The sequence below is a fragment of the Balaenoptera ricei genome, chromosome 1 (assembly GCF_028023285.1).
Source record: "Balaenoptera ricei isolate mBalRic1 chromosome 1, mBalRic1.hap2, whole genome shotgun sequence".
Classification (NCBI taxonomy): Eukaryota; Metazoa; Chordata; class Mammalia; order Artiodactyla; family Balaenopteridae; genus Balaenoptera; species Balaenoptera ricei.
The window spans coordinates 1259465-1284012 of NC_082639.1; the positions used below are offsets into that span (position 1 = coordinate 1259465).

The 24548-nt window shown below is 62.0% G+C and overlaps 2 protein-coding genes across 5 annotated transcripts; one reads left to right on the forward strand and one right to left on the reverse strand.

Annotated features, from left to right (window-relative positions):
* The first annotated feature begins 211 nt into the window (after nt 1-211).
* On the forward strand, nt 212-10886 carry RER1 (retention in endoplasmic reticulum sorting receptor 1). The gene is made up of 7 exons (XM_059901697.1): nt 212-376; nt 3854-3935; nt 4958-5062; nt 6816-6915; nt 8163-8241; nt 9362-9497; nt 10063-10886. Exons 2-7 carry the CDS (start codon nt 3855-3857, stop codon nt 10150-10152), a joined length of 591 nt encoding a protein of 196 aa, XP_059757680.1. The 5' UTR covers nt 212-376; nt 3854; the 3' UTR covers nt 10153-10886.
* Nucleotides 10887-11290: 404 nt separating this feature from the next.
* Nucleotides 11291-17437, reverse strand: PEX10 (peroxisomal biogenesis factor 10). Of its 4 annotated transcripts, XM_059901392.1 has the most exons (8): nt 17175-17437; nt 16138-16218; nt 15337-15743; nt 14767-14903; nt 13891-14066; nt 13666-13801; nt 12682-12810; nt 11291-12198 (listed from the first exon to the last, which is right to left on the reverse strand). In XM_059901392.1, the coding sequence occupies exons 1-8, from the start codon at nt 17284-17286 to the stop codon at nt 12168-12170; spliced, it is 1209 nt and encodes a 402-aa protein (XP_059757375.1). In that variant the 5' UTR covers nt 17287-17437; the 3' UTR covers nt 11291-12167. The 4 variants fall into 4 exon arrangements, 3 of the variants coding, with proteins under 3 accessions (XP_059757375.1, XP_059757529.1, XP_059757445.1); XR_009498449.1 differs by lacking the exon at nt 14767-14903; XM_059901462.1 differs by lacking the exons at nt 11291-12198; nt 12682-12810 and adding an exon at nt 12817-12911.
* Nucleotides 17438-24548: the final 7111 nt, after the last annotated feature.

The following is a 24548-nucleotide window of genomic DNA, read 5'->3' on the forward strand; positions in this document are numbered from 1 at the left end:
TTGGTCGCGAGGGGGCGTGGCCTCGGCCTCAGTCTCTGGGCGTTACCAATCTCTGGAGCGGAGCTGTCTGGGCCCGGAGCCAGAGGACGCGACTGCGCTTGCGCAACGCGGCGAATTTCCGCCGCTTACATCCCTTCCGCCGACGTGACCGCCCCGCCAACGGCCTGGGCGCCCGCACCGGAAGCGGAAATGGTTGGAGGCTCTCGGCCCCGCCCCGGCGGCCATCTTGAAGGCCCGGGAGGCGGCGCCGCGCAAGACGGAGCGGAAGTGCTCGGCTGCGTCTTCCCGGACGGAGCGAAGCGCCGGCGCGGCCGCCACCCGCGTCCTCCTTCTCGCGGCCCTCGGGAGACCGCGCTCGGCCGCAGTGGACCGCGAGGTGCCGGCGGGCGGGGCGGGGCGGGGGCCGGGGGCTTGGGGGCCGCGCGCGGGGCCGGGGCCGAACGGGGCCCCTGGGGTCTCCGCGATGACCGGCTCCCGCCCCCCGCTGGCGCGTCCTGGAAGGGGTCGGCCGCCCGGCCGGGGCCGTGGGGCCTCGGTGTCCTCGCCGAACCAGGGCGGTCTGCGGGATTTGGGTAGGAAGCGTCGCGGTGGACTTGGGTCTCTTGAGGTCGAGTCCTGGCCATTCTGCGAACCGAGGATTCCGAGCGCTCGGGTCGAGCCGCCCGACGGCGCCCCGCGTGCTGGGCCCAGAGCTTCCTCCGGAAACTTGCCCTGGGCACTGGGCCTGGGAGCGTCCCGGGGCGCCTGCTGCTCGGTCGGCTGGGTCTCACTTCTGGGGATGTGTAAGGTGGACCCCCCGGGGCCCCCGGTTTTGGCGGTGCAGGTGCGGTGTGGTCAGGGCCCGGAGGAGACGGGAAGGTGGTCACGCCCAGGGGAGGGAGCAGCTGGCGGCGGGGCTTGGCCGAGCGCTTGAGTGGATGAGGTCTGGAAGGGCATTTCAGCGGAGGGAACAGCATCAGAGGGTGAAAGTGTGGGAAATTACCACGCTGGGGACCCAGGAGGAATGGGGAGGGGGGATGAACGGAGAGGTAGTGGAAGCCAAACAGTGGGTGTCCCGTGCGCCGGGCGGGACTGTCCTCTGTGTGATGGGGGCCATCTGAGGAGGGAGGTCCACTCCACAGACAGGTGCAGTGATGACTCTGGAACTCTGTACGCAAATCTGCACACGTGATACTCCTGGTCTCCGCTTGGAATGGTTTTGTCTTGTTTTTGCCTTTGTTTTCTTGAGGCTGAGGCTGAAGCAGTGACATCCAACAGAGAACTTACCCACTGCGAGCTCTGTGCCGGGCCCTGTGGGCCGTGGGGCTGGCAGTGGACAGACAAGGCTCCCCTCAGGAAGCTTGCGTTCTAGCAGGAGGCAGTAGAGAGAGAAAGCGGAAAGCAATCAGAAACGATCGTCACACAGAATAAAACAGGGTGACGTGATGTGAGGGACCGGCACCTGTTGGACAGTCACAGGGCGCCTCTCTCGAGGAGGCGGTCTTGGAACAGCAGAGGGAAGAGGACCGCAGACGCCCAGCCCTGCGAGGGTTGCCCCGATCGGGCTCGGGAACAGGTCTGACGTGTGTGAGGGAGACCCGCTCGCTCCCTCCCTCCCTCCCTCGGCCGCCCTACGGGCCAGGCCTGCTGCTGATGCTGGCCGCTCACTCCCACAGAGGCCCGGGAGGGGCCTGCGGTGCCGGCGAGGTGGCCTGCGGGTCACGCCATAGACAGGCCGTTTGACTCCAAAGTTCACGTTCTTAACGTCGCCGTCGGCAAGCTCAGCCACGGCGTGGAGCCGTGTGTTACCACGTATGTTGTTTGCCAGGTGACCTGAAATTGGCTGTTTTGTTTTGGGAAGATTTTCCACACATTCAGTTGAAAGAATGAGACTTAGAAGCGGTCATTTCTATTTAGGGCACGTACTTTAAAGGAATAGCCAGGTTTTTCTAATGTTCATCTTAATGCCTCAGCTCAAGTAGAAGCGTTCTAAAGGTAAACACTTCGGTCATAAAAAAGTAAAATAAGGGGTAATTTGTATGGAACCGCAGGATAAATGATGTTACTGATGTAGCTTTCTCCTGGCCTGGCTCTGGCCTAAAGAGGGTGGCTGGCTGTCCTAGGTAACAGGCTCTAACGTAGCCCGTTTTAAAAACTGGAATTTTTCCCAGTTGAACGTAAAGACAAACCTTCTCAAACGACAGGACTAGGAGCCACAATTCACCTGTTCAGTTCAGCCTCGGCTCCCCTGAGAGCAAAGGGCATTTCTCAGTCTCCTCCGTGACACTCCTGGCACTCCTGCGCCCGCTAGCCTAGTTGGCCCCCTCCACACGGTGGCTCCAGGAAATGGTGTTATTGAATGACAGACTTTTCAGCACAGATGTGATGACGTGTGTGGTGGGACTGCTCAGGTTATTTTAATACCTGAGTTGTACAGTTGACCCTTGAACAACACAGGTTTGGACTGCATGGGGCCACTCACGTGTGGATTTTTTTCACGAGAAGAGTACTGCGGTACTGCACAGTCCGTGGTTGGCTGAACTGCGGATCCAGAGGCCGACTGCAAAGTTATACTCGGCTTGCCGACTGCGGGGGGCCGGCGCCCCTAACTCTCCATTCTTCGAGGGTCAGCTGTAAAGGGCACGTTGTTCCACGTGGGACCCGGGATCGCATCGTGAGCCTGCTGGCTTGCTCAGTGCACATGGCGAGGACGTGTCGGCGGGCGTGGGTTCAGGCCCCAGCCCCGCTGTGCGCAGGCCGGGCGACGGGGCAGCTCGGGCCGTCGGGAGCCGCGGTTTTCTGTCTGAATGGGAAGGGCTGCTGTGCCAGCAGGTGCCATCTCCCCGATGAGGAAACTGAGGCCGCACAGCCGTGCCACGCAGGGGCCCTGGAAACAGACTCTTAGCTGGAGTCCGCTTCTGGTCCCCAGCCCTGCCGTGGTGCCAGATCGGGAAGGAGCCGCCCGCAAGTTTGCGGGCAGCGAGAGCTTTGCTCTGGCGTCTTCACCAGCTTCAGGCTGGCAGGGCCCTCCGTCCTCTGCATCCTCTGGTCCCGAGGTTCAGGCGGGGGTGTGCTGGGCTGCAGGAGCTGAGGTCAGAGCTACTCTTGACTTTGAGAAGTGGCTTAAACTATTTGGGGCTTGATCCTCTGCTGTGGAATAGGGGTGACGATGCCCTTGGCTTCCCTTAGTGACCTGGGTTCTCGCAGGCTAGATGCGCGTGGAGTCGCCCGGCATGTTGAAATGGTCAGGAGCAGATAGGATTACCTGCACGCGCAGATAAGGAACTGGGACGCAGACGGGCGCTCAGCTGAGGAGCCTGGCCATGGAGTGGGGACCGGGTCTGGGAGGACCTGGAGGTGCACAGCTGGCACCGTGGGCAGCGGTCTGGACGGAGGGCAGGGCAGGGCCTAGAGAAGTGGGGGCACCAAGGGGAGCCCGAGGAGCGGCAGGAGGAGGTGCTGGAGGCCGGCGAGCCCCGGGGAGGCTTGGGCGCCCTGGCCCGTGCTGTGGACTGGCCCCGGGAGGTGGACACAGGAACGGGGCCACAGGACTTGGCCGTCAGCGAGGGCGGCTCCTGGGGACCTGCCGGAGGCGTGTGAGGCAGGTGACATGAGCAGAAACGGAAGTCCACCTGGTGCTGCTGCTTCGCGTGTCACATGCCTTCCTGGCTCTCCACCAAGGCGTGTCGCTGGCTGGTTTCTTTTTTCTGGGTGACTGGTGGTAAAGACACACAGAAGGAAGCCACGGCGTGGATGAAACAGTGACTACTGAGGAAACCTGCTTGACGGTGTTGATGAAAATGGGGCAAAATGATCCAGTCCTTGAGTGCTTTTTATTGAATTTAAAAGTGTGTTGTATTTTTCTTGTATACAGCATGTCCGAAGGTGACAGTGTGGGAGATTCCGTCCACGGGAAGCCTTCTGTGGTGTACAGGTTCTTCACAAGGCTCGGACAGGTTGGTTTTTGGGTCACTGAGTTGCAGAAACATTTAAATGAGACTTGACCCTGGGACGTTTCCCTGGGGCGTAAGTGTGCTGGCAGCCCCCGCAGGGTGGCGGCACCTCCCTGGGCCTCTCGTTCACCCTCTCGGAAGCTTTTCCCGTTGCCGTGCGGGTGCTGGGTCTCCTGAGGTTCAGGCCACGTACTTGTCTTCTGTGTTTTTTTCCAACAACTTTTAAAATGTGAAAACCATTCTTAGCTCCTGGGCGGGATGGAGCTGGCGGCCCCTGCTCTGCCCTTGCTGTCCCCTCGGCCCCTCTGGCCCAGGCCTGTGCTCCGCGGCGGGAATACCCCTTGGGGCTGCAGCGAGGCCTGTGGGTTCTGCAGGAAGGAGTGTAACTCAGCGAAGGATCGCACAGTTTGGTTCAAACCTAAAACTGTCTTGATTTTTAAAATTAAAAAATAGCGTCTGGAAAAGTTCATAATTATTGAAGCCAGGTGATGGGCACATGTAGGCTCATATCCTCTCTCACGAATGGTTGAAATTTTTCATAATTAAAATCTCAAAATTAAATTTAGACTACACACGTGTATATTAATTACACACACACGTACACGTGTATGTAGGCACACATGTGCACATATGTGAATCTAAGGATTAAGGCAGTCAGCTCTGCAGCTCCTGGGTGGGCTGGGACCGGCTCCGGGGGGAGCGGGCTTTGGGACGGGACCTCGGGTGGAGTCCCACGTGCAGGGTGGTGACATTCTCCTTTCTCTGTCCCATCGTCTCGGGGGTTGAAGTTCAGCCTCCCCACGATGGCCCCTCGGGCCGATGCTGTAGGACCACGTGCTGCAAGAGGTGGTTCTGTAGTATCTTTGCTTAAGGGGTGGACTTGCCTCAGGAAGCACTGCAAATCTTGGATTAGTTGCAGTCACTGCTTAGTGCCATTGACTTAAAGTCTGAGGCAAACGCTGGCAGGAAGTGTGCTCTGCAGAAGGAATTGCAGGGTCTCTGTAACTTGGGCGCTCTCGTTGCAGATCTATCAGTCCTGGCTGGACAAGTCTACGCCATACACGGCTGTGCGATGGGTGGTGACGCTGGGCCTGAGCTTCGTCTACATGATCCGAGTTTACCTTCTGCAGGTCGGTGGGGGGTGGCGGTGATGAGTCACCGCACTGCGGTGTTGGCTGGGGTGTTGTTTTTCCTTCTGTCGCTGGATTAGGTGGGTTTACGGTGAAGGAAAGGGTCTCTAAAGATCATTTTTCAGTTAAGCACCAAGCATAAGAAAGACTTCAGTGACTGTCTTTAAAGGGGGGTTGTTTACATCCCGTCCTGAGTTCCTCGTATTCTCTCGCTGGACTTCCCAGGACAGTCTTGGTGTCAGCCGGGCTTGGTGAGGTGACAGCGCTCTCCAGTGTCCTGGTCTGCACAGGGGACCTTCTGGCGCTCCCTGACCCTGCCTCGCGCGGGACTTCCGGGGGCTGGGGACTGTAGGGACAAAATGACCTGGACTGGCCACCCCATTCCCTGGGCGCCGTGAGCCGTGCTGGTGTCCGAGGAGGGCCGGGTGGGGTGACCGAGGGTGGCACGGCTCCTCCACGGGACGCACGCCCTCCCTGCACCTTTGGTGAGTGCCGGGCTCCTGGACGGGAGTGCTCTGTAGGTCCTGAGAGGAGGGCAGCTCGTGCTCCCTTGTGCCCAGAGGAAGGAGGCTGAGGCTTTTTCTCCCGCTCCTTGAAAGCAGACACCTCCTTCCAGGTGTCGGAGTACGTGTGTGCGTAGATGGATACTTCACCTGCTGGATGCTATGCTGCGTCCAGGGCTGTGGGGAATTCTCACCTAAGCTAAGTGTAGAGACCTGTCCTTGGATGGTATTGTGTCTGCGTTCCTACAAGGAAGCCTCGCCCTGGCTCGGCACAGAGGCGGTGGGGCCCCGGTCCAGCTCTGCAGCAGGGTGCGGTCTGTATTGGGTGTCTACAACTGATGTTCAGTTTGCTGTGATCGGCTCTAGACTTTTTTAAGAAACTGGACCTTGGTCCATTCTTAATGGAAAGAATGACCTAGAAACCTTGACTTGGGGGATTTGGGTGGGGGCATCTCGTACGGGTTGGTTTTCCTGTGCTCTGAGCTGAGTCTCTGCCCGACTTGGCATCCCTTCAGACTCAGCCCACCCTGCGGAGCTGTGTGAACATTCAGCTGTTAACGCTTCACATTTAGGTTTTTGTTGTTTGACTTGAAAACGTTTTAAGGCAGAAGGGGCTCATCTTGTTTGTGTGAAAATGTTTAGGCTTTTACAGTTGGTCCTGCAGTGCAGCTCTGGTTCTGATTGGATGAAGTCTCTCCTCTAAGAGCGAGTCACGTGGCATGTGTGCCCCCTTCTCTGTGCCGCCTGAGGGGGGTTTGGCTCCACGACACTTTGCTGACTCGTGCTTGGTTTCCTGATTTTCCGGCTCTGGATTTCTTCTGGGCAAACGTTATGAACATTCCTGACACAGTGTGTGGTGGTGTGAACCGCCTGCCGGAAGGAGCTCGAGCCCCAGTGTCTCAGGCTGGTCCGGAGCCTGCGTCTGGGTCAGGGGCCGCTGGCCGAGGGCAGGGCTTGTGACCCGGGTGTGCAGCTCGGGCGTGAGGCTTTGTGAAGCACCCCCGTTTTTGCTGCCTTCTGGGGGGCTGGTGGCTTTACATTCTGGGTGCACCTAACGGGACCCTTGAAAACGTTTGCTGTGTGGACCGTGGCTTATCCACTCTCAGGACCCCTCGGTGCCGTTTAAGATAAACTGTCAGCGTGGATGGTCACTGCACTTTGGTCACTTGTTACGACTCCACGTCCTGGTTCAGTCCAGACAGGGGATGGGTTCAGGGTGGCCTCACTGACCGTTTCTCCTTCTCTTCCAGGGTTGGTACATCGTGACCTACGCCTTGGGAATCTACCATCTAAATCTCTTCATAGCTTTCCTTTCTCCAAAAGTGGATCCTTCCTTAATGGAAGATTCAGGTAGAGTGGAGACTGTCCACTTTGTTTGGGGAGAGTTGTGGTCTTTCTATACTTCCCAGGATTGCTCCATTTTCTCTGGAAACATTTGAAATCTAAATTTTGGGGACTGTTCTCTGGGTGCTTAAAATGTACCTGCAACTTCTGTGATCCTGGCAAGTTTGTGGAACGACTTTCTAAGCCCTTGTGACAGTCCCAGGAGGCAGGCGCTCCTGTCACCCCCGTTTGGCAGATGAGGAAAGTGAGCCGTCGGGCTGTGGAACCTGGCGAGGTCCCACGGGGGCGGGGGGAGCCAGGGCCTGCTTCCTGGGTAGCTGGCCCGTCCACGTCCCCTCCACGCTTGCCTGTTAGGTCCCTTTCTCACAAAAGCAGGCTTCCACAGCGGCTCCGCGTGGCTGACTGAGGCCACTGGCCCCCCGATGTCCCCTGAGGGCGATGGGTGGAAAGGTTCGTGGCTCTGGCTGCTCCTGGCATACCTGGGCCAGGTGGGGGCCTTGGCACACACCTGCTGGGCCAGCTGGGGGCGGGGATGGCTCACGACCAGATGGTGAGGCCTCCATTCCGGCACGTCGCAGCCACTGTTGGGAAAACCCGACGCAGCTCCTGTGGAGCCCGAGGAGTCAGAGGCACAGTTGTTAACGGCAGAGGCACACTTTACGCAGCCTGTTCGCGTCACGATCGGAGCCTGTGTATTTTTTTCTGTGGAGTATTTGATGAAAATAGCAAAGGAAACAACCCTTTCGTTTGGTGCTGCATTGGGGGGATTAGGAAACAAGAGGCCCTTTCAGTAGGCCTCAGTTTCTCCATCTGTTAACTGGGGAGGGCACCTTCCCGCATGGGGTGGGAGGCGGCTCGCGGCTCACTGCAGAGGGTGGCCGTCCTGAGCCCAGCGCGCCTGAGAGTGGATGCACGGCTCCCGCCTCTGTGCTCTCATGGCCTGTGGACGTTCATTCTCCCTGTACCTCGTGTTGTACAGTTGACGCGTTCCTGAAAATCGGCGTGTGGTTGAATTTTTACTTGATCACTTAAAGTGGCCTTAAAAAGAAATTCTAATACAGATCTTCTAAAGCAGTGAATCAGTTTCTAAATCAACTGAAGGTTCCCATTTTATGTCCGGTTAAAGGATGTAAATATGTATGTCACGTATCAGGCCTGCTGGTTCACAAGCTCTAGGGAACCTTAAAAGGGCAGCGGTGGAAGTGACAAGGTGCACTGCCTGCCTCACCTCCGGGTGACATTCTGCCTTTCAGACGATGGCCCCTCGTTACCAACCAAACAGAATGAGGAGTTCCGGCCCTTCATTCGAAGGCTCCCAGAGTTTAAGTTTTGGTGAGTCACTTCCTAACGGTGGTTGCGAAGGGCGCTCGTCCCCACGCATGGCCGTGAGACGGGGGCAGGCGCTTCGGTCCCAGCGAGCCAGCAGCTTAGACCCCTTGGAGAAACGCCAGTCCTGTTGTGTTTCCTCGTTTTGAATGTTGACTCAACCCAGAACGTGAAGCGTGCCCGCTGGGCGTGGAGGGGGGTCACGGGGCCTTGCAGTGCCCACCCCCCTCCCAAGGTGACACCGCTGCACCTCGATGCTGCAGAAAAGAGGCTGCTTCTGGGGGGGCGGGTCCCGGGTATGTGGCACACTTGGCCTCGGGGGGACGCTGCTTTGTGCACGGTGGCCCGAAGGGGGACCAGCTCTCTCCTCACTCGGTCCTCGGGGTGGCCTGGGCGTCCCCAGGCCTCCTGGAGGCAGTCGTGTGTGTGACGTTGTGACAAGGATGAATGTGACAGGAGGATGGAGGTGACCCGCTAGTGTGTGTGTGTGTGTGTGGGGGGGGGTAGTCTGTGAACGTGTCTGTCCTGTGTTGTCACAAAAGTGAAGGCAAAGAGCTGCCGCCCTTCAGCCTGTCCTCCTGGTGCAGGGGCGGCCGTGCAGGCGCTCGGCGAGTCCCTGTGGGATGAGCGTGAAACGTCGGGCCCGGGGCTGCCCGCCCTCTGAGGTGGCGTTTGTTCTCTAGGAAAGGGAGACCAAGGGGGATTTTAAGTAGGGCTGTGACCCTTATGGGTTGGGCTCTGAGCTGGAGGGAGGGTGGCCCTGAGGCCTGACTCCACCTGCTTCTCCTGGGGACACTGCTCGGCCACTGGGGGACGGCCTGCTGGGCATGTGGGACTCAAGCCTTGAGGCTCGGGACTGGATTTCTAGACGTGGGCCCCAGCAGCACATGGGGGGCATCTGCATCTGCCAGCTGCCGGCCTGGGCAGTGCCAGGGCCCCCACTGCTGTTTTACACTTTATGTAATTTCAGAAAACTTCGAGTGTTCAAGGGACTAAGAACGCTGTGTCCGTGGTCAAACGTAGTACGTCAGACATGCCACACGCAGCGCCCAGCCCACTCCGCAAGTGGAGACCCACACCCTCCTCGGGGCCGCCGTCCAGCACTGACCTTCTCTCCTTACGTTAGGCATGCAGCAACCAAGGGCATCCTGGTGGCCATGGTCTGCACCTTCTTTGAGGCATTCAACGTCCCGGTGTTCTGGCCCATCCTGGTGATGTACTTCATCATGCTTTTCTGTATCACGATGAAGAGGCAAATAAAGGTAAAAACCCAGATGGTTCTGCACTGTGAGACAGTGCCACCCGGTACTGGTAGCTTTGGGAGAGCCGGCTCGGGCCCGAGACACGGGAGGGCCGTGTGGACCCTGCTCTCCCTGCAGGTCTGATGGGTGTGGTGCCCGCTCCCCGCCAGCACAGCACAGCCAGTTAACACCCTCAGGTCTGGCACGTCATACTGCGGGACGGTCGGGGCCCAGGACCTGCCAGATGGTGTGTTCTACCAACATCACCCTAGAACGGGCCTGGCCAGACAGGGCGGTGCGGCTTCATCCTGGCCTCCCCCCACCACAACCACCTGGGCCCGGGTGCCGCCCATCCCATGTCCCCAGCTCAGTAGCGCTAGCCTGTCCGGCACACGGAGCGTCACGAAGCCCATCCCACACCCTCAGGGTTTCCAGCAGCTCGGCCGGCTCCGCTGGGCAGTGGGGGGACGGGGGCATCCGCCAGAGCTCTGTCTCCACGCCCGGTATGTGGAGAAGGTGGAGCTCAGAGTTGGAGGGAAGGTGGGTCACGGGGAAGCCGTGCTGAGACGCGTCTGCCTGTCCCCAGCACATGATCAAGTACCGGTACATCCCGTTCACGCACGGCAAGAGGACGTACAAGGGGAAGGAGGACGTGGGCAAGACGTTCGCCAGCTAGACGTGGCCGCCCTCCGCGGGCCCTGGACGGCCGCAAGTTGCTGTGACGCCGTCTTCTTTCCTCATATAAAGTAGTTGATTACAAGGGAGTTATTTTCTTTTTAAAAAGGAGCTTCAATTATTTGTAACTGAAATATCAGGTTCTTGAAGAAACTGGCATTTAAACCGAATCGCGTTGATTTATTTTCCAGTGCCGGTCAGGCGTCCAGACGCTGGCCTTGCAGAGCGCAGGCCGGGTGGACAGCCGGGTGGGCTGGTGGGCGGGGGTGGGGGGCCGGGCCCGCGGAAGGAGCCAGGACGCCAGCTGCCGCCTCCCAGGACGCTCACTGTGGCCACGGAGGACGCTCGCCCGTCCGTCCGGCGCATGGAGGAGATTCTGCAGCAACTCCGGGCTCTAATGCCGGTTTCCGAATTTCATCTCGCTAGAGATGTGTTGAGTTGGCCTCTATCATAATGACTCAAAACTTCGTTCTTAACTACCATGATTGCTTCTGAGGGCCTGGAATTATAAATATATATATTTTAATTGTTTGAGATTATTTTGACACATTTCTTTGATACGTGAAGGGTTGTTTTAACTTAAACGTGTTCTCATGCAGCAGCCCCTTTTCAGAAACACCTGGCAGGAGCAGCCAGTTCTGTGGCTTTTAACACATGGCTTCCCACTTTCTACGGGGGAACAGCTCTGACCTGCATGTCAACTTTTTTGATGTGATAAAAACCAATACTCGTAAACATTTTACCGAGTGACTTTTTAATTCCAACTTCATTAAAGACAACGTCCCTGCTCGCCCGTAGTCTTCATCTAACCCGCTACGCCTCCGGCACTGTGAGGGCCTGGCGGGGGAGCGTGGCCTCCCTGGAGGGCGGGCTCTGCTGCTGAGGCCGCGGCCCAGACACCGGTGGTCTGTTCTCACTCCCTGCTGCAAGCGCCGTTTCCATCTGTCTGCGGGTTTCAGACATCGAGTGTTTACTGCCTGGCTTTTCTTTTGCCAGTTTTTGCATAGCTGAAATTGAGCTCCTCTTGCTTTTAAGAGGCCGTATGAAGACCATTTGTGTACCTGATCCTGAATTTTAACTTCATGTGTAAATGATGTCCAAATCGGTACTTTTATTACCACATTATGGCACCTGAGGTGTTCAAACTCTAGACTTTATTTTGTTTTTCATACTGTTTTCCTGGTAAATGCACAGGCCTGAAATACGGGAAGTTGCGGGCACTTGGTGAGTGTAAGTAAGGGGTTTTGGGAACCGTGGAGCCTCCCCTGGGGCTCCTGCCCGTCCAGAGCAGGGCCCACGGTCACGGCCTGCGTCTGGGGCTGACCTCTGCTCACCGAGGAGTCTCTGTTCCTGCATCGCCGCGCCCACAGAGTCACATGGAGGGAGAAGCAGCCTGCAGGGGCCCTGGGAGGGCCCCTTTTCCGTTCACCTCATGGTGCTAACACACCAGCACTTCTGTGGAATTGGTGTTGTAAGGATGCCTACGGCAAAGTCCTGTCTCTGCACAGCTTAGGTAGATCTAAAAACCTGAAAATAACAAAAAAGGTGGCAGGAAGTGTGATGGACACAGCAGTGAGCTGGTGTAGGCAAGCTGGCCCACCACCAGCTTTGGAGATGGGTGGCCTCAGTGGGTCAGGCTGACTGGGGCCCACCAGGCGCTCCAAGCAGGAGGAGACCGCTCGTGTTGAATGGCCAGGACGCACACTTCCGTTTTATTTATTTTTAAAATTTATTTATTTTTGGCTGCATTGGGTCTTTGTTGCTGAGCGTGGGCTTTCTCTAGTTGTGGTGAGCAGGGGTTACTCTTCGTTGCGGTGCGTGGGCTTCTCATTGCGGCGGCTTCTCTTGTTGTGGAGCACAGGCTCTAGGCGCGCGGGCTCAGCAGTTGTGGCACACGGGCTCTAGAGCGCAGGCTCAGTAGTTGTGGCACACGGGCTTAGTTGCTCCGCGGCATGTGGGATCTTCCCGGACCAGGGCTCGAACCCGTGTGCCCTGCATTGGCAGGTGGATTCTTAATCACTGCGCCACCAGGAAAGTCCTCCATTTTCTAAAACGGGAAACAAACTTGACATTTATTAGAAGGCACCTGCCAAATGCGTTAGGGGGCGATCACGGCTCCTTGCTTTCCGGGAAGGGCTGTGCCCCCTCGCCCCAAAAGCCAGCTCTGGTGACAAGGGTTAAGGTTTGTGGGTCGTTGGGGCTGGAAGACCGACCACGCCGGGAAGGCACGCTGCTGGTTCTCGGCGCCTGCTCAGTCCTGGCCCGTCTGGCCCCGCCCTCACTGTGTGCAGGGTGTTGGATAGAAATGACCGGTTTGGGGAAGGGAGGGAAGTTCTGTTTAAGTGCTGAGCTGTCTGGCTGGCAGCCCTGCAGGCCCTGCCCAACCTGCCCTGAAGCCATTTCACGGCCAGGTCCAGGTCCAGGTCCAGGTCCAGCGCCTGTCCTCCCCGGCGGCTGGCACGGTGTCTTATGTGACACAGAATAAAAGAGAGTTTCACGATTTCTGTGCAAGTAAAGTCAACTTGTCAACCTTGAGAATAAACTTCCTCCGGACATCAGGAAAGACTCCTGGGTTCCTCCCTCCGTCGGGTCAGCGGTAGTGCCGCAGGTAGACCAGCTTCTGGGGGAGGAACTTCTCCCTGCAGAGGGGACACTCCATCTGTGGGGGGGAGGAGGAAGGTCACGGGTTGTGACCCCTACAACCCCGGGGGTCCCTCCTCCACTGGCATCTCCAGTAAAACACGGATGTACACAACGTCTCTATTAAGACAGAAAAACATTTTTTTGAGATGATGCAGGCAGTCGGGGAGCAGAGCAGGGACGGTGACCAGCGAGGAGATGGCCAGGCCACGGGTGACTTGGGACAAGGGAGGGCGCCTGGCCGCGGAACGACCGTGGCTGCCCTGAGCGTCTCGGAGTTGCTGGGTGTGAGCTCACGGGCCCCCTGTCCCCACCCTCAGGGCCGGGTCCCTCCTGGCCCGGGAAGGTCAGCCCCTTGCCTGCCAGGCACGCGTGTGCCCCGGGGCCTCGCGGAGTGGCCTGGACCCCAAGGAGGAGGCTGCAGCCACCCACACCCCGCAGGCCCTGAAGAAGGCTCCTTGGGCAGCGTGTGGACGGGACATGCCAGTAACGAGGCGGGCTTGGCCTCAGGCCCCAAGGAGAGACGGGGCGGAGGTACATGGGGGCCCGGGACTGGCCCCTCCCTGAAGCCAGCGCAGGGTTAAGAGGTGGCAGAGCTCCCTGCTCTGGCCCCCTGGACCCCACACCCTGAGATCTCAAGGCCGAGCAGGCGGCTCTCGCTCCGAGGGTTCCCAGGTGGGTGGCCGGGGCCTGCCTTTTGGGAGCGGAGCCGCCACAGCGGGCTTCCGGCCACCGCAGCTCCCTGCCTCCAGCCCAGCCGGGGGCTTTTAAAAACAGGCCCCCCACCCCCACCCCGAACGAGCGCGGCTGTGGAGGCAGGCAGCGGGTCCAGTGCAGCGGGGGTGGGCCGGGGGCCTGTGCTCAGGACGCCCACCTTGGTGTCGGCCCAGTGGGTGATGCAGTCCCAGCAGAACAGGTGGCCGCAGGGCGTGGCCGTCGAGTACCTGCGCTCCTCCAGGCACAGGGTGCACAGCGAGGTTCTGGAAACTGCTCTCTCCTCTGCGTAGCTCCTGGCAGGAGAGGGGGGACGACGGGACAGAACTGAGCCTGAGTTCCGTGTGGCGCTGGGTAGCCCCTGCCCCGGCGCAGCCCTGCGCACCTGCGGTGGGACAGGCCACGCTGCGGCCTCCACTCCCTCTGGGCGCGCTGCCTCTGCCGGAAGCCGTAGAGCTGCAGGCCCGCGGCCAGTGCCACATGCAGCAGGGACACGAGCCCCAGCAACCTGTAGCTGGCACGGGCCCGAGGGTCCTCTGCGAGCGGGTGGCGGACACGGAGCTGTCAGGGAGCCGGGTTGGGAGGGGGGACAGTCACATGATCCGTTGGCACGAGGCACTGAGTGGCCCAGGGGCCAGGCCTCCCCTGTGGGACGAAGCCAAGGCCTGCCCTCTAGCTGCGGGATGGGGCCGGAGCGCCTGGCAGGCTCTGCGCTGGGCGGCAGCCGGGGGGGCGCAGCTGGACAGCTCAGGGCCTCACCCCCGGCGGGAGCCCAGCACTGAGCGAGGACGGCCACGAACCTCGAAGCCTGCAGTCACTAGGCTGCAGGCAAGGTGTCGCGGGGAGGGGGGACGACCAGGCCCCCAAGCCTCATAGAAAAAGAACTGGCAAAGAAGCCTGAGCAGGGGCGCCCAGTGGGATGGGGGGGGGGGGCGCCAAGCATGGCACACCCGCTACTCAGCCCCATGGGAGGAAGAGAAGCTCCAGCTTCTAGCAAGGCACCCACCACCCGGGTGATGTTCTGCAGCTGGGACTCCCGGCCACGTCCCCCAAGGGAAAGCTGCTTGCCCCCCTCTTCTGTCTCCTTCCCCCCAGGGAACGGGGACAGTCAGGTCAGCCAGACTGGCCAGAGCTCGGAGCCCGAGAGGCAGGGCCCTGGGTGCCTGTGTAGGAAGAGCCCTGTGGCAGCCCCCAGTGCCCTGACTGGGTTGAGCCCGTGCTTCCAGGCTCCTCTGTGGCAGCAGCTTAGCAAACACCCTACCTGACAGGTAGAGCAAGTGCAGTGAGGACTGGGGCTGGGCTGAGGAGAGGGGGTGCACGTGCCCAGACAGCACTGCCAAGGGAGCCTGGAGACCTCCGGGGAGGCAGGGGGCCCGAGAGAAGGCCCTCCGGATGAACCTGGGAGCAAGGGCATCAGCTGAGACTCCGGAGGGTCGGAGTGCCTGCGGTGGGCGGAGCCCAGGGGAGGCTAGCGGGGATGCTGGCGGCAACAGGGTCGCTGTAGGGTCACCATCGGGATGTCCCTACACCTGACCCTCTGTCCAGGCGGCCTGGAAGGGTGGGCATGGGGCCCAGAAGCCGGGGCCCCAAGCCTGCGCTCAGGGTACAGAGTGGGGTGGCCACACGTGCTGGCGGCAGGAAGACAGACTCGCCCTACCTCAGGGTTTATGGAAACCAGACTTCCGCAGGTCTTTCAGCAAAACGGGACCTGACAAGACCCACGTTTCCAGTGGAGGATTTCAGCTCCGGCCCTGTGACTGTGCTTGGGGACAGAGGCCCCGAAGAGCAGTCCCCTGCAGAAGAGCGGGCCCAGGCGGCACCTGTGACTTACGTAGGTGATGCCTGTGAACCTCTTGGCCAGGTGGTAGAAGGCGCCATGGATGTAGAACCAGGCGACGTGGAGACGCTGGAGGCACCCGAGGCCCTGCCTGAGCACCAACACAGCCCGCAGGAGCGTCCCCTGCTGCTGTTCCGTCAGGGCGGCCGTGCACCGGCGCACCCAGCGCCTTGCCCCCGACTGGCCACGGGCACCGGGGGCCAGGCTGCCCCGCGAGGGCCAGGCGCCGTCGCCATCGGCCTGCAGCTCGTGCTCCAGGTGGAGCAGGGCCTTGTCCAGCAGGTAGGGCAGGACGGTGTGCAGCGCCACCAGTACCCCACGGCGCAACCTCGAGGGCACTCGGCCCTGGGTCGGGTCCACCTGCACGATGCTGACGTACTCCTCCCCGAGGGTCTGGTAGCCTGTGGGGAGAGGGACCGGGGAGAGAGACAGGCAGGGACCTGCCAGTGACCTCCTTCTCTCTACCGGGTCCCTACGATCCTCACAGCCCAGGCCCTGTGACAGGGCTCAGCGCTGGGACCCCTCTCGGGCCACGGGTTCAGCCACGGAGAAACGGTCCCAGACAGACGTGACGGGTACTTCAGAGCTTCCAGAGGCCCCGGCCTGGGCTCAGGGCCTGGCCTCCCACCTAGGGAAAGGGCTCGGGGTCCCCTCCTTCCCTGAGGCTGCATGCGGCCCAGCTCCGGGGACACTGAGAAGCACCTCCAGAAGTTTCTCACTCTGCTGGCAGCCCCTCTCCTGTCCTCTGGGCTCGGCGTGTGTTGTGGGCCTTGAGTTCCTGCCAGGGGCTGCTACCTGCCAGTGTAGTGAGGCCAAAGTAGGCGACATCCGACACCAGCTCAATCTCTCTCCTCCACTCCAGCCACTTCTTCGCACCTGAGAGGAGGAACCACGTCATTTCTGAGGGGTTGGGGCGAGGGTGGTGCAGCGTAAGGATTAGGAACAAGCCTCCTTCCTGCTGCCAAGGCCCAGCCCCGTCACCCTTCCATGCGGCCGAGACTGTCCTAAACCACACTCTGCTCTCTCCCTGGCCTCCTGTGCTGTCCACTCTGCTCCATCTATACCTGCCTCGCCTGGCCCACTGAGTATCCTGAGAACTTACCAACCTGCAGCCACCTTCCCGTCCAGGACCCGCCTGGGCAACTGCTCTAGAGCCCAGAAGGGCCACAAGGACAGTGTAGTACAGTGACCAGGAGCTCAAGCCGAGACCACCCATCCAGCATCAAATCCCAGCTCCCACACTGCTGGTTGTGACCTCAGGAAGTTACAAGATCTCTCCGGAATCCCCACTTCCCTGTCTCTAAGGAGAGGACTAGCAGCAGCTCCCACTCAGAGATGTGTTGAGAATAAAATGAGTTAACGTTCTGAAGCACGGAGAGCAGTGTCTGGCACAGAGTAAGTGAATGTGTTAGTAAAACGAATACACGGGCCATTTGTTCTGATCGTTTCGGGTCCCTCTCCTGCTCAAAACCTGCCCATGGCTACCAGCCCGAGTCTACGGCCCAGCCTCGCTTCGGCTGTTCCGAAGAGGAGCCCGCTGTCGTCTGGAATCCACCCCACGCTCTTGCCCCTCCACTGGGCTCCGACGCCGCTGCTCCACGGGAGACTCCCCGTGTCCCCAGAGCCGTGGACTCTTCCACGCCTGGTGCCTGGCCCCCACCCCCGCCCCCGGCAGCAGGCGGCAAAGCCCGGGGCGCTCGCTCCTTCCTTCGGCTCAGGTCTTGGGGGGGCGAGCAGGGCCTGGCCGATCCTGCGGGGGGCTGACCGGAGGGCCTGAGGCTCGTCGGCCCGCTTCGCGCCCCAATGGCCTCCGCGGTCCCGCGGGGGCTCACCCGCGAGGCTGTGCAGGGCGCCGCCCGCCGCGCTCCGCAGCCCGCCGCGGTAGTAGTCGTCCTTCTGCGCCGCGCGGACTACCTCCGGGGGGCTGGCGGCCGCGGGGGCCATGGCCTAGGGTCGCGGGGCCGCGGGGACCGTGGAGACCGGGGAGATCGTATTGACCGGGGAGATTGTGGTGACCTGGGGCTGCGACGAAGCGGATAGCCACGCCCACGCGGCGGCATCTCAGGACGGCGCTGGGCTCGGAGTGCGGCGCAGACCTTGTGCGTCACAGACCTTGTGCGTCACGGCGCGCGCGCGTCCCGGGGCGGGGCCTGCGGCGGGGCGGGGCTGACGGGGGCCAGCGCGTGGTAGGGCCGTGGGTTCCGTGCGCGGTCGGTACGGGGCGAACGCGGCCCGGATGAGGAGCGGGCGCAGGGCGGGAGGGGGCGGGTGCGCGGGGTGGGGGGTTGAGCGGCGCAGGGTGGCGAGCGGCCGCGGGGACAGCCCCCAGGTACTGCGAGAGGCATCAGAGCTAGAGGGGGTGTGCCGACGCCCCGTGGGGAGGCACTTGCCCGCCCCCTGGGGCCGGAAGTAAGGAGGGCGCTCGTCTCCATCCCTGCAGTGCCCTCCGCGGGGCGCTGGCACCTCCTGTGTTCTCATCCCCGCGACCCCCACTGCGGGCCCAGGAAAGGTGCTCTGCGGCCTGGGGCGGGGCAGGGAGCTCTGATTCTTGAACCGCGGTGTTTTTACTGTAGGCTGCCCAGGCCCCACAAGTGCAGACCCCTGACCCCTCCCAGCTGCTCTCAGAGGAGGGACCGAAGAGGGCCTGGGGAACTTGGAAGGCCATGCACCAGAGGGGACAGAGCTAGGAGAGACCGGCGCCCAGGCACAGGCCACAGCTGGACTTGAGGAGGGGCCTGGGGGGAGGGCAGTGGGAGGAGGCATTGGGGGTGCCCTGAGGGCTCTGGGTCTGGAGCAGGTCATGGCATCTGTGTCTGTGCCCCAGTGGAGGGGGTGCAGGGGTACCCCAGACAGACCAGAGGGCCCTGTCCTGTGGGCACTAAGGGGAGCTGTGGGCCCAGCAGGAGAGAAAGAAGGCAAGTGGGCTGAGGGGGTGGGGGAGCCACGGGGCCCCCCTGACTTCGGCCTGGAGGGCGTGGGTTGAGACAGGCTGCAGCTCTCGGCCTCACTTCTGCTCCCATATCTGGGTGTCAGCTGTGGGTACGTGCACAGGCTGGCACGGCTCAGCGACACAGAACCAGGCCTTGGGGACAGGCTCAGAGCTCGTTGGGCCTCCACCAGGGGCAGGCAGGCACCTTTTAGAGGGAAGGGGCAGGACCTGCATGGTCCCGCAGTGCCTCCTGCTACCGAAGCTCCCGTGTCCCTTTGGAGCGGTGCCCTTGTCTGTGTACCCAGTTTCCTAGTCACAGAGGCCACCTGTTGCTTTGGTTTGCAGCCAGGGGTGGGCCCTCGGGCGGGGGCCAGGTGGAGACACTGAGGCCTCACAAGTTTCTGGCCAACTAACAGGCTGGCCCCTGAGACCCCCTGGCCTATGGGCTTGCATAGATGGATGCAGTGTCCACCGGCACCAAGTCAGAGCTGGAAGAGGTCTTGTCCCCTTCCTCAGGGTCACCGGCTGGCTCCTTAGGGAAGCCTGAGGGGTGGGGCCTGCCCAGGGCACCTCCTCCACTGGCTGGTCCCGGCTCCCTGCCCAGAACTGCATCTTCCCAGTCTTCTAACCAGCACAGCTGTACTGGGCAGGGCAAGGCCAGAAACAGTGTTACCAAGCGTCTGTCCTCGGGGATGTGCGGCCTGGGGTCCAGCTGGGTTCAGATCTCCCCAGTGTCCTCAGTTGCCGTGGGGCTGGTTGGTTGGGGTTGCCGCTGGCGCCCCAGGGCCCCTACTGTGACTTGAGTTTGGGGTCAGAGCCCAGAATGGCCAGCAGATGGTGCCATGGGCCCATCTGCTCCACCACGTTAGCGGGTAGAATTATGGATTGGGGAGTGAGTTTCACCCCAAAGAGTGAATCTGGATCAGAACCAAAGGAGAACAGAGTGACGACTCGCCGGGTGCAGAGATGGCCGCACGACTAAGGAGGGGGACGAGTTGGTTTCAGAGGGAAGTCGGGTGGGAGGGACAGACAGAAGTCCCTGCCTCATCAAAAGCCAGCTCTCCGGGTCCCCTGGCAGCCAGGCGAGCCCGAGCCCTGTGCGCTGCCCGCTGTGTTCTCGGGTTCTGGGATTCCGGACGGGCTGGAGGGATGAGGGCTCTTGCTGGAGGCCTCACCGCGTGACTTCTGACCTGGCTCCTGGGACAGGAAGGGGAAGAGCCGTGTGGACTTCGGGGAAGCGGCCACCCGCGCCGGGCAGAGGTATCTGACCGGGGTCCAACCCCAGCGTGGGGCCCTGATGTCCACTGCTGTGTACAAACGGAGCGTGCTGAGCCAGGAACCCGCTGTGACCTCGGCTGTGTGACCTCATCCACTGGGACCTCTCACACGCACTGTCTGACCTCCGGGCCTCAGTTTTCTGGTCTCCGGAATGGAGATGCCGATACAACGAGCTGATGTTTATTAAGCATGTCATCTGCGCGCATCGGCAGACGCAGGCTGCGTCTAAGCTCGTACTGCTCACCGCACAGCAGGCCAATAATAGATGAGTTGTTGGGACAAGGCATAATGACTTTATTCAGAAAGCCAGCAGACCGAGAAGATGGTGGGCTCGTGCTCCAAAGAGCCATTGTGCCTGAGTTAGGATTCAGGCTCCTTTTGTACTAAAAGGGGAGGGAATAAAGTCACGCATTTCCTGGTTCCGGTCAGACTCCGGAGGGGATGTGTGAATTTCTTCCTCCCTGCAGTTGTTCACACGTGGGCCTGGTCAGGATGTTTCCTGTGCGCTAAACAAAGGCATTTTAGCTGAATGCTCATAACCTGGGAAGCAGGGTTCCCAGAGATGGGCCACTATGTAGAATTTACACTTACAGGCAACATCCCTGTAGTGATTAACTTGTAGTAGAACACAAATGTTCCTCCCGATTACATCACCACCAAATTCATTCACTTCCTCCCATTGTCAGATCGCTCCCTCCTCCAGGACGTTCACTGAGCCCGGCTGGGGGTGGGGGTGGGGCGTGGCCCTGCTGCACCCCTCACTCTCCCAGCTCCCCCGCTCCTCTCCCAACCTCCCACAGCCCCACCCAGCAGACTGGTGGGCAAGCCAGCGGCCAGCTGGTCTGTATCCCTTTCCCGGGAGGCCGGCTTCGCCCGACGCGGGCTTCTTGCTTGGGTGGCTGCTGTGCCGTGGAGCCCGGCTCGGGAGCACCTGTCGGGAGAAAGGAGGAGGGGCAAGGTGGGTCAGCTCGAGACCCCTGATTCTAGCCAAGGCAGTCTCACTGTGTGACCCCTCCCGCCCAACCCCAGGGCTCAGGGTCATCCGAGGCCGGCCGGACAGTGGGCTGGGTGCACCCCTGCCCTGGGACTGTGGGGTGGGGTGCTCCCAGGCAGAGCCTTCGCTGGACCCCCTGTATCCCCATCCTATAAGGGGGAGTGGGTGTTTCTCACCGTCGGAGAATGGCAGAGGGGCCACTGAGGCTGAGATGCCCACCCGGTGGTGGGGGTGGAGAGACACGGGTTGCTGGGGACCAGCCTTGCTGCGGGCCTGCGTCCATGACTGGGCAGGCGCCTTCGGGGTGTGGAGCAGAGGTGGGCGCTGCTGCCCTTTGTGGGGCGTAGGGGTGGGCAGCTGCAGTTCCGGCCCCAGGCCTGGGCGGGTGGAGAGCCCGGGAAGCGCCCGCCGCCCCCCGCTGACCTTTGGGCACAGCACTCCCTCGGGACAAACCTGGAGAACAGGTTCCTCCAGCTGGCCGTGGTGGCCGCACTGGGAGGTCTGGGAACACACCTCACCCCAGCAGGCAGCCTCGGAGCTGGCCCCAGGGCGGGGCGCGTGGGGCGGGGGTGCAGTGGGCACAGGGTGGGCTCGGCCGCCTGCGGTGGGAGGGGCCGCGGGCATAGGTGGGCGGGCCCCAGAACCGAGCTGGGACTCCCACCAGCCCCTTGGGTAGAGGCCTCCCTCAGTGCAGGGGTGGGAAGGCCCTGCTGCGGGACCCAGAGCGGTGCCCTGGCAGGGGCTTGTAGGGTGGGGCAGGACAGGGGCTGCCTGGGGCTTGGGCTGGTCTGGGAAGTAATGTCAAGCAATTTCAGGACACAGGGGCTGGCCAGGGACTCTGCCGGTGGCCAGGGCCGGTTGTCCCTGTGCTGGCCTGGGACAGGCAGGCACGATTCCTGGCCCAACGGTGCGCTGGGACTCCGGGGCCTTGGGCCACTGTCAGAGCTTCAAGGGGGCGGGACAGGAATCTGGAGCCTGAGGGGCCAAGGAGGGAAGGGGCACCATCCATGTGGCAGAGCTAAGAGTCAGAGCTCGGAGAGACCATGCCTGGTCCAAAGCAGGCGCAGGGTGAATCCCAGGTCTGTCTGGTCCCACATCTGGATCCCAATGGCTTTGCCTGATGCCAGGGTGGGTGGGGGTGGCGTGAGTGCAATCATCATCTGGGGCTGAGCTGGTTGGTAACTAAGACCTGGACCCTAAGGGCCCAAGGAAGAGGTGATCTGGGAGGACTTGCTGGAGGAAGAGGCTTTGCACTGGCAGGAGAGGGAGGGCTCCGCCCAGACCAGAGGCCGTCCTCCCCGCCTCCCCTGGGGCTGGAGGGAGGGGGGAGAAGCCAGGACCCTGTGGGGTGGGGCACCCAGAAGACTGAGGATTTGTGGGCACCAGGCAAAGCCAGGGCGGCCTGAGAGAGGCCGCTGGCTGGGCAGGGGTGTTGACAGTGGCTGACGCAGGTCACCCACACGCTTGCCTCACTCCAGCCCAGGGAACGGCATCCACTCGTGTCTCCGCGTGTGGACGGGCACAGGGAGGTCAGGCCTGCTGTTGGGGCTCTTCGTGGAGGGGGCTGTGCTGGACGCTCCCTGGAGACGCCCTCCCCCCATGTCACTGTCCCCATGACAGCATCCTCCTAATGGGGGTGGCCACGGGGGCTGCCACCTCTGTGCTGGAGGTGTGACCTCGCGCAGGTCCTCACCTGCCAAATGGAGGATAGAGAGTCTTACATCCTGGGCCGGGGAGCCCCCGGGACCCACGCGTGTGTGGCGCGGGCGGCGCGGGGCCAGCCCGAGGCTCGCTGTGGCTCCTCTCACGGGCGGGCCCCGAGGGCTGAGCGGCTCGGGCTTTGCTGGGAGGTGGCATGGGGGCCACGGGTGGTAGGGCCTCAGAGGTTTGCAGGCATCTCAGCAGCAGCAGTGCTTGGTCTGTGGACTCGGGTGACGGTGACAAGAGTCCCCGAGGGCGTCTCCCGTCTGTTCCCAGCGGGCGCCCGGCGTGCGGCGGCGCTCAGGGTGTCTGTGTGGACCGAGCTCCGAGGCCAGAGCGAGTGGACAGGCCCCGGTGCGTGGCGGGCACCGTCCACGGCGCATGCTCGCCGAGAACCCGAGGCCACGGCCTGCCTTGCCAGCGCCCCGCCGGCCACGGCTGGAAGGAACCACTGTGCGCTGGTTTCCACCTCTGCATCCATGTGGTTCTGACTTTGGGTTTTGCGGGGGTTTGTCCTGATTCACAGCGACCGGTAGCTGCCAACGGCCAGTGCTTCTCACGGCCCCTCTGCAGCCTCGGGGTGTTTACTTTCAAAGTAGAAGAGCTGATGCTATTGAAGGCCCACGAGCTCCTCACTTCAGACGTGAGAGTCGTGAGATCGGGAAGCAACCAGGGCCTGGGGGCAGCAAGCGTGCGGGGCTCCCCGAGGCAGAAGCGCAGGAGCCTGGCCTGGCGGCGTGGCCCAGCGTGGCCCGGCGTGGCCTGGAGCGTGGCCCGGCGTGGCCTGGGGCTTCTCCCACGAGGCGCTGTGTGGAGACAGTGGCTCCCGGTCTGTTGGAGGCCAGGGGTCAGGGTCCCCAGCAGGAGCCTCTGGATCCCCCGCCCGCCCCCCGCCCCGTCCCCAGAGGCCAGGGCTGAGTGGGGGCCCCAGGGCGCGTCTTTAGCTTTCTCCCCCTGGGTGTGGCAGCTGTGGCTGTTACCCTCACTTGGTGCCAAGTGTGACCTCAGCATCCCCTGTGCTCCCCCTTCATCCAAACACCAGTCCCCCTCCCCGCCCCCGCCACCGCTGCCCCTCCAGGCACAAAACTTCTCAGAGGGGATGCTCTCTCAGGGTCCCCCTCCACTCTCCCCCTCCACGGGATCCGCTCCTGTTGGGGGTCCCAGCAGCCCCCGTGCCAGGCCCCCCAGGCCGTGGTCCTCGCCTTCCCCCGGGAAGGAGTCTGCAGCGGCCACCCCAGCTCGGGGCTGGTCTGGGGGTCTGTCCTCTGCCTGGCCTTGAGTTTCCCACTGAATTTCAAGAGACAACAGACATCCAGGGGAAAACGGAGGGGCGAGCAGGTACCGGCCTCTGGACGAGAGCGGGGGACACGGCTGGAGGCCGGCAGAGGGAGGGGCTGATGCCCGCCCGGCAGCGGGGCGTGGGGGCCACAGCCGGCCTCCCCTGGGGGCGTGAGGACGGTGAGGGAGGACGGCGGAACGGGGTCGGGTGCCTGGCCGTGGAGATGGCAGAGCCAGGAGGAGCCCAGAAATGCTTCCCTCAGCTCCCTTGGGGGAGGGAGGGGGCTTCTGTCTGAGGAAGCTGCACTGGGACTGGGGACTCCCAGCCAGCCCTGGGCCCCAGGGACCAGATGGGCCCTCTGGCTGCAGGGCCTTTGCACTTGCTGCCCCTTCTGCCTGAGGCGCCCCCTCCCGCAGATGGCTCCCCTCTGAACCCCTTCGGACCCTCCCCGACACTGGACCTTTGTGGCGAGCGAGACCTTCCTCCCTGCCAGCCTGGGTACTACTGTGGGGTGAGGGTGGGTGCAGGGCCCCCCAGCCGCCCCTGGGGCTCTGGTCAGGAGCTCTGCGTCCTTGGGTTAAGGACGCAGGGACGCAGGGACATGCCCTGTGCCTCCCTTCTCCCGGCCCCCTACCCCAAGCCTTGACTTACCTCTTCCACTCAATAGACACCACCCCGCCCAAAGACTCAGGATTCCATTCGGGGCCGCAGGGAGCTGGCGTCTGATGGAGGTGGTCCAGGCAGGACCTCTGCTATCCCTTTTGGGGCCCTTCCTCTGGCCCCGGGGGGCCGTTTGACCCATTTAGCACCCTCCCCCACTGTGACGTGGAGACTGAACTCGCCACACTTTGCAGATTCTCGCGGAGCATGGAGGTTGGCAGTGACGCTCTCGTGGAGAGGGTGGGGCTCAGGCAGGACAGAGGGGCTGGAGCTGCCGAGAGGATGGGGGAGCTCCCAGGGCCCATCTCTGTTCATGGGGTGGACCCCAGTGATTGCAGCCTGGCTCCTGTGGGGTGTGCTCCTGG